Consider the following 13,010-nt stretch of genomic DNA (forward strand, 5'->3'; position numbering starts at 1 on the left):
CGCAGAATTGGAGGACTCCGAACGCGGAGGAGACTACGAAGGTCTCACCCAATAGATCTCCCAGATCGATTTATATAGTTGACACTGTAAATTTGTATATAAGACTTACCAGTAGAATAAGTAGATTGTAAATATTCATACAAATTTAATTTAAGTTGTTCCAGATAATAACAGAAAAATTAAAATAAAAAAAAAAGAAAAAAAGAAAGCTCTATAGATATTAAAAGCTGCTCTTGTAGCTCAACATCCTTACTCGAGATTTCTTTGACTCATTTTATTTATGAGCATCTTAACTGATTTAAATTTAGCTTAAGCGTAATTACAGTGCACTATCAAAATACGCTAGCGATCACACGGACACACACACACATAGAAACACACACACTAACACTCAGCCCCGCTCCACTTGGCTGGCATCTCACAGTCGACTTTGCTGCCGATAATTTAATGGTCTTCCATTTAATCTGCATTGAATTTATTATCTTGGAAAAAATTAATCTTGATATGTGGCCCGCTTATGGCGACGCTTGCTGACAAAAATAGCTAAAAAGCAGCGCCAAGCACGCGCTGACTCGCCGCCGGCAGCCACCCCCTCGTGCCTCAGGCAGCAGGTCTGCTCGGCCGCTGTCTCTGTCTCTGGCTCTGGCTCTGGCTCGGGGTATATCTCATAAAAATTTGCAATTGCTGGCAACGCATCTGTTCTCCAAGTGTCTCTAAATCTTTAAAGAATTATTTACTACAGTTTTTCTTGCGCCCGCAGACGACGCAGTTTCGAAAACCACAACAACAACAACAACGACGACGGCAACTTCAGCAAATGGTGGGTGATTTGCAGACAACCCCCAGAACAGGCACAGTTTCAGTCCAAGGCTGACAATGTCACGCCAACAGCAGCAGCAACAACCACCGAGCGCTGAGCCACCGTTGAGCCACCCTCGTGTTATTGCTCTGCGCTTGCCATTGTCCGCTTTTACCCCAGCCCCCTTTCTTCACGGCCCACCAACGTGTCCTTGCTCCAGCGAGTTCCCATTCCGTCTTGGTTCTTGGCGCCCTGCCAGTGCACACTGGTGCCGGGCCATGCAGCAATGCAACCACGAATATTTATATATACTATACTTAAATATAACTATAAACAATATAACCGCATCTGCGACTAATTGTGAGCATACAAAAATTATATATTAAAATCTCACACATGCTACCAATTGTTTGCTGTTTCTTGAACCACTGTGCCGATAGCGAAGCGCTGCCTTCCCTGCAAATTTATTATGTTATGTCTCCGGCTTCGTTTCGGGCGCCATCAGTGGGTTAAGGTTTCTTTTTTCCTTATTTTGGGCTCGTGTGTGTGTGTGTGTGTGATTGTGTGTAATTGTTGAAGGGCATGACGGCCATTGCCCAAACCAAACTAAACCAAGCCCAATACCAATCGCATGCCTCCAGTCGCCCTCGTCCCCCCGCCCTTGGCCGGGACCAGTTTTTGTGGATCTGCGCTCGCTTCTGCCATAGCAATTTCTATGTCACTCGCTGTCGCTGTCGCTGTCCTTCTGGCCATCATTCAATTTTAATCAGCATGGCTAAATCTCGCCAGCCAGACAAGACTCTAGAGTCGCCAGCTTCAGCTCCAGCCCAGCTACAGCTTCGAATATATCGAACAGTCGCTTCATGCCTCGAGCTGCTTATCGAAACTGGCAACTTGTGCGTCGAATTTGGCAAACAAAACAGCAATAGAAAAACGGACCTAAGCAAACGTCTAACTTTAGGTTCGCGAATATTTTATACCCTCATTTAATATATGCTTCAATTTGATTGCTTTGACTTAGCTTTAGCATGAACTGAGGCCCTACAATTTAATGAAATTTTAAGAAGCAAAGCTCGAACCCCGCCTAGGACAATTCGATGTATCTACATTTTTTATTTAAATTTTCTTATTTAAAAGTTTCCATATTCAACTATTTGAAAAAGGTTTTTATAAAATTAAATATGTTCTTCTTTGAATATGATTCAGTTCAGGCTTTGTTTCGACAGTTCTCTATTCATCTAATGATATCTAATTCAGGTTTCTGTTTGATCCACATTAAGAGAAGCCAAAAATATGTCAGATTGGGTGCGAAAATAAGAGTACCCCCCCCTGAAAAAGGGTATTTGAAAACTACAAACTGACAAATTTAAACAAGTGCTTTTGTTGTTGTTGCCATTTTATTCCCGCTGCAATCGAAATGCTTTGCCGTTCATTTTCTTTCTCATTTCTTTTATTATGGCTAAGTGAATGTTTACGTCCGATTTGCTGCATATGTGGCCCCTTAAATGCCGCATATGTCCGTCATTGTCCGGCTCCGACTCATTCCGGGTCTGGGTCTGGGTCTGGGTCTGCGGCTAGAGGAGAGCTGCTCCAAGTACATTCAAATCCATTTGAAATCCATTTTCATATTTGCGAACAGACGTTTGGCATTTGATGTGGCTCTGATTTCATTTGAGTTGCCTTTTTTGGCTGCTCCTCTTCGCTTTCTCTCTTTCTTACTTCCTTCTCGCCCAATTGCTGTTTTGCTTTATTAGCCTGTTTCGTTGTTGTTGCTGGTTACGAGCGATTTGGCAACATTTAAGCGATTTTCAAGTGAGCCGCGCGGCTTGTGGGTCGTCAGGGTTGCCGTACGGCGGAAAAGTTAAAAAAAGAAAGCCAGCCAGAGACAGAGAGAGATAGAGAGAAAGATTGAGATTGAGTGAAACATTCGACAACTGCTGTCAAAATGTACACAAATCGTTTTCAGATCAAGTTTAGCTGAATTAGACATAAAAAAAGGTCGCGAGTGAGGGAGGGTGAAGTACACACATGTGCGCATCCTGTGCCCGTGCTCCTGCGGCCAGTGGCATGTGGCATGTGAATGAGAATCATTCACATTTCGTTGCAAAATGAATGCAATTGAATATGAAAGATCATTCTGCGCGCATGGACTCAAACCAATTGAATAATAGATGAGAGCGTAGTTGTGTTTGTTATTGAATATTCATTTAACAGCACACGAATGCAAGTGAATGCACATAACAATTGATGATAGCACACTAAAGTGTTGCCAAATAAGTATTTTATGAGTAAGTCTCGATAGGTGTTACAAGCAATATGCATTTTAATTTATGTAAGCTATACCGAACTCTATTGCAATAAAGTCTACATTATTTAACGCACACATGTGAGCTTGAGTGTTAATGAAATGAGTACTTTACGAGAATCGATGTACTTATCGAAATATGTTAATGGAAATATCACTAGAGTAAGCTGAAATAAAAAAAAAAAAATCGAAATCCCAATGCAATTTAAGCCATTTCACAAGCTTACACATACTTCCAAGCCACACTCACTTCCAACACACACTCATTCGGATGAGTACTTTATGAGTATTACCCGATAAGTATTACGCGATATTTGTATTTAAAATTAATCCAAAGTGAATTGAATTGACTCTCAATACAACTTATGCCATTTCAGAGGCCTCTCTTTCACACAAATACACAAATGAGTATTTTTTGAGTATGACTCGATGCGTATTACGCGTTGCGTTATAAAAATGTATCTTTATCGCGCTTAACTATTACCAATAGAGTTTCTTACACATCACAAGCACCCACCCATCCTCCCACGCACTCACTCACTCACACACACACACACACTCACGCACACACATGTGGTGCTGCACTCACATGCTTTTGGCTGTCGTCTCCCTGTTTCGCATGCTACTTAGCACTCGTGGCAAATTAGTTGCGCCTCAGCCCAATTGCGACTATAAATCAACACACGCACAACAACAACAACAACAACAACAGCAACAACAAAGTCGCATTTTGCAACAGATTTTTTATGGTACCCAAAAACGTGCGCCCTGCGGATGCGGATGCTAATGCGGATGCAGCCCGAAAAATATTTCAGCCTCTTGCGAGTCTGTGAGTCTCTCAGATGGTTACTGCTCTTCGTTCGTTTCTGCTGCTCACGCAAGTGTCGAGTGTCTGGTTCACCCTCATGCCACAAATCCGCCCCCGTCTCCGTCCCCGTCAGGGTCCCGGCTATGGCAAACGTCCGCTTCGCTTCTGCAGCGACCCTGTCGAATGCACAAAGCACACGCACAATTGTGCAAATTGACAGATTTATAACAAAATGCAATGAATAACAGCATTATTCACATTATTCACAAGGGGTGCGCTCGCTGAATTGGGAATTCCGAGCCAGAATTGGGCGAGAGGAAAATCGATAGCCGGCAAAATAGCATATTGAGTATGGAGCACAGAGGATTGCATCTTAGGCCGTAAGACTTTAAATGCTGATATTGGGATTTCGATTTCAACAGGCGCCTTAATGGCCGGGCACATACACACACACACACACTAGCACACACATGACACTCATAATCCCTGCGGCAGACCAAGAAAATGGGGGCATGTTTATGCCCGCGTGTGTCTGTGTGTGTGTGTGTGTCTTCTGGCTGTGCAAACAAGTTCCCACATAGCCCACAGCAGCAGCGGCAGATGATGCGGTCCGGATCCGAGTCCGAATCCGAATCCGGCATTACCCCAGATTCAGTTGCAAGTGAAATTAAAAAAAAAGCACACACACACACACACACAATATGAAACAAATCTATGAAGTTCAATCAGATTTAATTGATTCATTTCGGGGTTGTGCGGAGGACGCTGCCCGCTGCCCGCTGCAGATAATGATGATGCTTCTGTAGCTGCCGCGTTGCCTGTTAATAAATTTATTATCTTGGGAATATGCGAGAGTGGCTAAAGCGACGCTGACTGCGGCAGCAGCAGCGGCAGCGGCAGCGGAAGTGCCTCGTTGATTTGAACTGAAGCCCAGGCCTGGGCCTGAGCCCGAGTCTGGGCCAGGCCGCATATTTATTATGATTAAAGTTGAAAAGTTGAAATTGATGCTGCAACAGTTAGAGACAACAAGATGCGGAGTAGTGGTTGAGGGCGCGTGAAAAAAACGAGATGTGGCACACAAAAATAATAATAATAACGATTACGATTACGATTACGATTACGATTACGATTACGATAACGATAACATTTAAGCAAGATATAAAATAACGCTCTAAGTGAAAATAGATGGCAGCACTGCTACTAAGTAAATGCCAAGCAATCAGCTTTAGCTAACAGACTGACAGCAGATGTACGTTAAAAGGCTGCAGATATTTAGCTATTTATTAGTATTTTAAAAAAATTTGTATATATATGTGATGTTTGTATACATGAATATTACATTTTAATTACTCCACCCAAATTCCATTCAAAGTCGATGAAAACTAAATACAATCAATTTGATAAGCGTAGCGTAAGCAAATGTCTAGAGTTTCCTCAGGTATAGAGCCTGAGGCCCACTTTAAATGTCAAATTGCATTTTAAATAGTTCGTAAATATCTTAGGCAGACCTGTCGAATAGCACAGGAAGCTCATACAAAATATTTCCTAGAACTGTGTCTTTTGAAATCTGGTTCAGTTGACGGTTTGAACCAACATTCTGCATATAATGACTTTTTTATATAATATTCTTCGTTTCGCTTTATGACTCGTCTTTTCTTAATGGTCTGGCTAATATTAAAAAAAAAAAGCGAAGTTCCAGTTTTCAGCCTCTTTTCGGACTTAAATCTATTATTAATTGTCTCAGTACTCACCATAACAATGCTCCATTTCTTGCATATGTGACGCAGGGCCTTTTTGTAGCATCACGGTTTCATGGTCCAGAAGTTCTTTTTGGGTTTCGCGCCGGTGGCCATTGTGATGGAGGGGCCCGTTGCGGAACCAGTTGCCGAGGCAATCGAACGCCCGGAGGCACGCTGCTGATCCGCCGAGCAGCGGCGTGGATAATTGAAGGGCGACATTGAGCTGCCGCCAGCCGTCTCCGATATGCCCATACCGCCCATGCCACCCATGCCCATGGTTGTGGTGTTCATGCCCACGCTCATGCCAGAGTTCATGCCCACGGCCATGCCCATGCCCATGCCCATGCCCATTGGCATGCCCATGCCGGCGATGCCCTGATCCTCGCCACAGCTGGCCATGCTGCTCTTGGATGTCGATGTGCCGGAGGCTGTCGAGGAGCGACAGCTGCGCAGATTGTGCGGCAACGTGCTGGTGTGTATATGGTTATTGTTGTTGTTGCTGTTGCTGTTATTGTTGTTGTTGTGGGCCATCAGATTGGGATTGTGTGCGGAGTGCCCATGGCTGTGGCTGTGGCTGTGACTGTGGCTATGACTATGGCTAGTAGGCGTTGCCGTCTTATAATAGCGCAAGCTCTCATTGTAGCTGGCACCGCTGCTGCTGCCGCTGCCGCTGAAGCCGCTGTCCAGGTCACCCTCATCGAACTCCGGATTGATGCAGCTGCTGTGGGCATGATCCTTCAGCTCCATGCTGTTCAAGGTGCTCGACAGATTCTCGAGGCTGGCATGCGAGGCTGAGCTCGAGTTTGACGCAGCACTGGCGGCGGCACCTCCGAGCAAGCCACCGCGACGCGGTCGCTGGCTTGTAGTCAGCACGTTCTTGGCTTGGGCGGAGGATATGTTGCCGGCGGCACCGCTGGCATTGGCACTGCCGCTGCCGCTGCCGCTGGCACTGCCGCTGCCGCTGCCACTGCTGCAGCTGTTGCTGGGGGCGGGCAGCGAGTCGTGCTGCACATCATTGGAACTGGCACTGGCCGGTCCGCCATGGCTGGGACTGATGTCCGGTGGCGTGGGCGGCATTATGAGCGCCTCCAGGGACAGATTGAGCTCGTCGAGCACACGGAAATGATTGTGCTGGACGCGACGCAGCTCCTCCTTGACGTTGCCTGCACTGGACGTGGCGATGCGGTTGTCGGATAGCACCTTGCGTATCTTCTGGTCGCTCACCTCCTCGTACAGATTTTCGGTGGTGCCATAGCGTGTGGTATACGTGTGCCTGTCCCGCTCCTCGGCGCTTGGCGAGGACGATGTCGACTGGCCGCTGTGCGACGACGACTTTGAGCGGAAGCTCTTGGCCAGCAGCGCGCGTATCGAGTTACGCGGCGGACTCTTCGACGGTCCATGCTGGCCGTTGCCCTGACCCTGAGCGGGCACATTCGTATGACACTTGGCCGCGCCGGGCTCGTAGTATGCGTAGGAGTAGACATGATTGAATGGTGCAGCGGCAGCAGCTGCAGCTGCTCCACTCGCGGCCATGCCCACACCAGCAACGGCACCAGCACCAGCACCAGCACCTGCACCGGCTCCATTGTAGGCCACATGCAGCGAGGGCGTCGAGGACAGCCCAGCTGCTGAACCAGCCCCGTGCGAGGGCGTGGCACTGCTGCTGCTGGGCGTCATAACGCCCGCGGCGAAGCCATAGTCCAGCGACGAAGTGCTCGACGAAGATTGAGTATTGGCGGTGGGCTCAAAGCGCTCCATGGTAGCAGCGATGTTCTTGCGTGACCATTTTACCTGCAGATTCAAGTAGAAGAACATGATATTAACTCAATCTAAGAAGATTGATTTAGATTGAATTTAAAGCAAAGTCCAACATTTTAGTGGGATGGTTTATATTATAAATCAGCTCTAATTTCATTCGAAAACAATTCGAGTCCAATTCAGTTAATTAATTGTATCTAATTCGGTTGACTTTCAGCTAAAATTTCAGTTTAATGCTCGCTTCTCTTACCTGCTGCTCCACATCCATTTTGTGGTTGCTGCGGCGACTGTGGCCGCGTCGTCGTCGCTCCGTAAAGGGCTCGCCGTGGCCGCCTTGGAGCAGCATCAGTTCCCCGTTTTGCTGTGAGGACGACGAGGAGGACGATGGCGGTGCCGGCATGCAGAACTCAATGCTGTCCATGTCGTCCGGAAAGATTAGATCGCCGCGATGTCCGTGATGATGGCCCATCGTGGCGGCGCCATGTCCAATGCCGCCCATTCCCATGCCGAGGCTATGGCCGTGTCCGTGGCCGTGTCCGTGTCCATGGCCGTGCCCCATGCCATGGCCATGTCCGTGTCCACTCATAGTAAGCTGATTGCGCTGAATGTGCCGCATGGAGCCATGTCCGGGTACGCTGTGCACCGCCACCGCAGTGGTCTGTGCCTGCAACTGTTGCTGATGTGGCTGCTGCTGCAGCTGCTGCTGCTGTTGCAATGTTGGCGGCGGATAATCTGCCGGCGGTGGTGGAGCAAAGCTGGCAAATTGTGGCGAGGCGCAGCGATTCTGAAACTTGGACGCGGCTGCGGCGGCGGCGGCGGTGGTGGTGCTGCTGGCGCTGCCTGGATACATCTTGCTGCTGTCGGCTGTGGCTAGTATTGCGGTGGTATCTTTATCGTTATCGTTATCGCTATCACAATCGCAATCGCAATCAGCTTCCTTAATGACGTTGACGATTCTCAAGCGCTGCCAAAGCGCATCATCTGAAAGGGGAAAGGGAAAAGGGAGTAAAGAGTGAGAGAGAGCAAACAAAGCCATTAATCAGCGTTGGAATTGAAAGCGTTACGAATGCGCATGCGGGCGGGCGGATGGGGCGGACAGCCGGAGCCCAAAACAGAACCAGAACCAGAAACAGAGCGACACATGACTGACATGCCATGCCAAAATCCCACAAATAAAAGCTGGAATTATGAGCTTTGCTTCGGCACTGAGGCAGCCGACACTGAGCCAGCGAATAGTCCAATCCCAATTTATTTATGCGACCGCCAAACAAAACATTGTTGCCGCCGCAACAACAACAACAACAACAAAAACAACAATAGAAACAACAACACGCATGTAAAACATTTGGCGTTGGCATGCCATTTCCCAGTTCCCAGTTCTCAGCTAGCAGTACCCGGTTCCCAGCTCCCAGTTCCATAGCTGGCCACTCGACGAATGCCATAAAACAGCATTAAAGCTATTAACAGGCGACGAGCGAAGGCAAAGTCTTTCTATACCCTGTGAATGCCAGCAGCTAAGGTGTATTTGTAGCTTGCCATGAAGGTTATACATGAAAGGCTCAGCAGTTTCCAACTTTACCAAAAAAAAGTATAATAATAATATAAGTGAAGTCTAATAACATACACTTAGAAGATAAGATATATTTAAATTTAAATTTAAACTAATTTGCCAGTGATGGTATGTATAGATAATTAAAGAAAACGAATTTTCCCTCTATTTGATATATTATTTACATTAAATATATTTTAATTGAAGTGTAGCTGCTTTAAATAATGGGAAAGTCGAAGTATTTCAAACTATCGATAGCATTGACGCTGAAAACTATTGACTATCGAACTTGTTGACTAATTTAAACTAATTTACTTTTGCAAGTCATGAATTTAGATCGTTTAATTTATAAAATATTTACTCCCCCAGTTGTATTCTTTCCACATGATTTTTCGCTGAGTTTTTTACAGGGTAACCGCTAGTCGTTTCTCCACTGACCAGATGGCGCGCACTCTTCTTTTCATTCTTTTCGTGCGTGTGTGACTGATAGCAGAGCCGAAACTGAGATCCGTTCTATCTTCGCATCGGTCTGCACCCACCCGCTGTTAATCCCTTTACCCGATGGCCGCCCACTTTTTGAGCGTGGCCATAAATCAATCAGAGCACTGGGCGCAGATCCCCTTTATGAGCCACTGGCAGCGCAGCCAGCGATCCGTCCAGCCACCGCCCAGCCAGAGCAGCTAATCCTTGAGGCAGCCGCACAGAACTTGCCCCAAGGACAAGTTGCAAATGCCGCACAGGCAATTGAAATTCGCTGCAATTTGCTTCTCTTTTTATTGAGTTCTTGCAGCTCAACTGAATGTTGCACTCGCCACAGATTTCTTGTTATTGTTAGTCCCTTTTTGTTTTTGTTCATTATTATTTGTTTTTCTTTGAATACCCTAGCCGAGGGTATCACAACTTAGGCATGAAACGTGCAACACCTAGATGGAGATTGTTACGACTAACATAAAGTGAGTATGTTCTTTTAATTGACATAAGATCAGTTTTGATTCAAGCTTGTCTCTCTTCTCTGGAAACCTGCCGGATCAGAAGAGCATATCATACAGCCCACATGTAAAGGATCTCTCTCACTTAAACAAAACTCTGGAATTGCTTGAATCATACTTTCCCCAAACCTATCTGCAAAACCGTATCATTCCTTGGGAGCAATCGGACGCAGGAATTGGGCTTCGGCACTTCTGGCTATGAAATAGTGTATTTAATTGGTGGCATGCTGTGGATAGACATCTTTGGTGTCCTTTTTTGGGCATTTCGATTTGAATGCTCAGCAATAACGAACTACAAACAACAACAAGCAACTGGCAATCATTTTCCTCCCACGCTGATTGATATATCAAATTGATAGCCGTGTGGCATGGCCAAAAATGTTGTTTAGTTGTTTTTATTAGTGCACTGGCCATACAGCAACAGCAGCAGCAGCTGGCCAGCCCTTTGGCTCACTGAGGCCACCACCCAAGCAGCCGCGCCCACTGTTCATCCCCATTCCATGCGATGTTGTAACACTCGCAACGTTTTGTGGCCGACTGCGTGCGCGCGTATTTGCTACGTCTATTCGACTTTTTTCAGCAATATTTTGGATTTTTTACATCATTTTTTTGTTTTTTTTTTTTTTGTTTCTTGTTTTGCCTGTTTTCCAGTTTTAGGCGATTGCATTTCACATGCAAATTTTAACGAGTTGTTTGTGGTCGTCTATGGGCGCCTGCCACAACAACAGCGGCAGCAACTGCAACAACAATTGGCGTTTATTTGCAGGCAACATTTTGATTTGGCTGATTGAGTTTGGCCATGTTGAAGATTAAAAAAACAGCAAGAGCAACAACAAGAATTCAGACTAACGCGCTGGAAATAGCTGCAACTACACAGTTAAATGATTTTTTTCAATTAAAATACTAAAAATATTGCCCTAATATATATATGTATATATATATATATTTATATATGTATATATATAAATATGCATAGTACATATATGGGCGTGTATGTGGCATGGATAATTGATTTTTGCTTGGCGCCTTGCAACACAAATTTCGAACTGCCAGCTCGCATAGCCAATAACAGTATTTATTTAAAGGGAATATTTATTCAACTTTTGCTGAATATAATATGATTGTCCATTGGCAGCTGAAAAGTCTTCAAAACTAAGCGCAATTAAAATAAATGAAAAACGTATACACTTTCATATTGCGCATATTGCGGAAGAGAATTGAGTGCACAAATTATACACACGTACATACATAAACACACACACACACACACACATAACAAACTTTATTGATTTTTGCTTGGCGCCTTGTAAGTCCTACTTGAATTTATGAGAATCGCATAGTAGGGCGATATTGAAAAATACTATTTTTTCATTCCGTAGAATCGCATAGTAGTGCGATGTTGAAAAATGCATAATTCATGAGAATTGAATAGTAGGGCGGTATTTGAAATATGCATTTTTTCATCATTTGCATGAGAATCGCATAATAAGACGATATTTATTTAATACGCTTTTATTAATTTAACAACGCAGTGAATGTTAATTTATTCTGCAAATTGGAATTAATTCTTGTATTCTCTCTAGTAATTCTTATACCTAAATTCATTATAATTCTTCTAGATGTGTAAATATTAATGCTTTCTATTTAATAATATTTTCATTTCCTAAACTCACTTTTAGTCCTTATCATATTTGTAAACCTCGTACCCAATAAAAATGTCTAAAAACGGGTATATATATATATATTGGAAGAGAGCACAAACGTCTAGATATATTTTAAATATATATACTCTCTATGATATCTCTGTCAGATGTTGATCGAACTAAATATAGAAAAGCTTCGATTGAAAATACTACAGCTGCATTGATTTAATTGGCATTACCTATATTGTAATTTTGATATTCCAATTATCGATTAATTTGAATCGATTATCTAGCGACTTACTTGACCGGGCTCAGCTGGACGTGCATGGACTCGTTCTGGTGCTCATTTTTTATTCAGACTTGGCCTGATTGCCAGACACTAGACATCAGTTCACCAAGCCCCCAGCCCACCCACTGCCAGCCGCCGTTTGGTTGGGTTGGGTGTGTGTGGGCGTCTGGGCAAAGCAATTTAGCCAAGGCTATGTCTTTGATTTGAAGTTGTTTTATTTTTCTTCATTTTCTGTTTGTATTTCAGCAGCAGCAGCAGCTGCAGCAGTAAATGGCCGCAGCATGAGTGCATGTGTGTATCTACTCGTAGCTAGTATCTTGTCTCCTATGGATACATGACGGCGGCAGCGACTGCTGCAGCTAAGCAAATTGCTGCAAATAGCCGATGCAATTGCTATGTGTCGAGATCTGTGGAAAGCTTAACCCAACGACGAACAGAAGTGGTAACAAGAGCAACAGGTTTGCCAAAGGGAGAACTCATTAGCTAATCACAGTTACTGCCACCTCATTCTTGCGCTCTATCCCTCCCTCCTCCCCTCTCTCGGTCTATCTCTCTCTCTTTCTCTCTCTCGCTCGCTCTCTTTCTTTTTCCATGCTCCTTGTCAGCGAGCGTGCGGCTCATTAACACATTTTGTGCATGTTGTACATCATTAGAAGGCGAACGCGTTGAAAAATCAAAAGCCCAAACGCATGCTTCCGTGCGCTGCTGCACAGTTGCTGTGCGGCATGCGGCATGTGGCATGTGGCATGTTTCGTTAGGTCGGACAATGCTTTCTGCTGGCACGTGGCACACGCAGCACCCACACCATACCGCACCATACCCCACCATACCCCAAAATCCCCTTCAAGCTTCTATAGCCCGAAAATTGCATTGTTGTCAACGCGAAGCGACGCTGGTTCTCATTCATTCACGCACTCATTCATGCAGTCGCCCATTCAAACACGCTGCTCATTCATTCATTCATTCATGACAGCTTTCCCATTTGCCTTGAGCCCTATCGCATCATGCATATGAAAATTGGCCAATTTGGCCGACCAATTGAAGCTGCAGCCGTAATGCCAGCCATAACAAGGATCGCAACGGTACCACAGGCAGAGGCATTTCATTAGTGGCATGCCACCTAGCAGCTGC

At 45.1% G+C, this 13,010-nt stretch overlaps 1 protein-coding gene across 1 annotated transcript in view; it reads right to left on the reverse strand.

Annotated features, from left to right (window-relative positions):
* LOC115768048 (midnolin homolog) overlaps nucleotides 1-13,010 on the reverse strand; it is a 107,618-nt gene that overhangs the window by 11,779 nt on the left and 82,829 nt on the right. The window contains 3 exon segments of the mRNA XM_030712481.1: nucleotides 5,664-6,600; nucleotides 6,661-7,442; nucleotides 7,660-8,390. Of these exon segments, the coding sequence (XP_030568341.1) occupies nucleotides 5,664-6,600; nucleotides 6,661-7,442; nucleotides 7,660-8,259 (2,319 nt within the window). The 5' untranslated portion in view covers nucleotides 8,260-8,390.

The sequence above is a fragment of the Drosophila novamexicana genome, unplaced genomic scaffold (genome assembly GCF_003285875.2).
Source record: "Drosophila novamexicana strain 15010-1031.04,08,12 unplaced genomic scaffold, DnovRS2.1 tig00001583-arrow-arrow-pilon, whole genome shotgun sequence".
Taxonomy (NCBI): Eukaryota; Metazoa; Arthropoda; class Insecta; order Diptera; family Drosophilidae; genus Drosophila; species Drosophila novamexicana.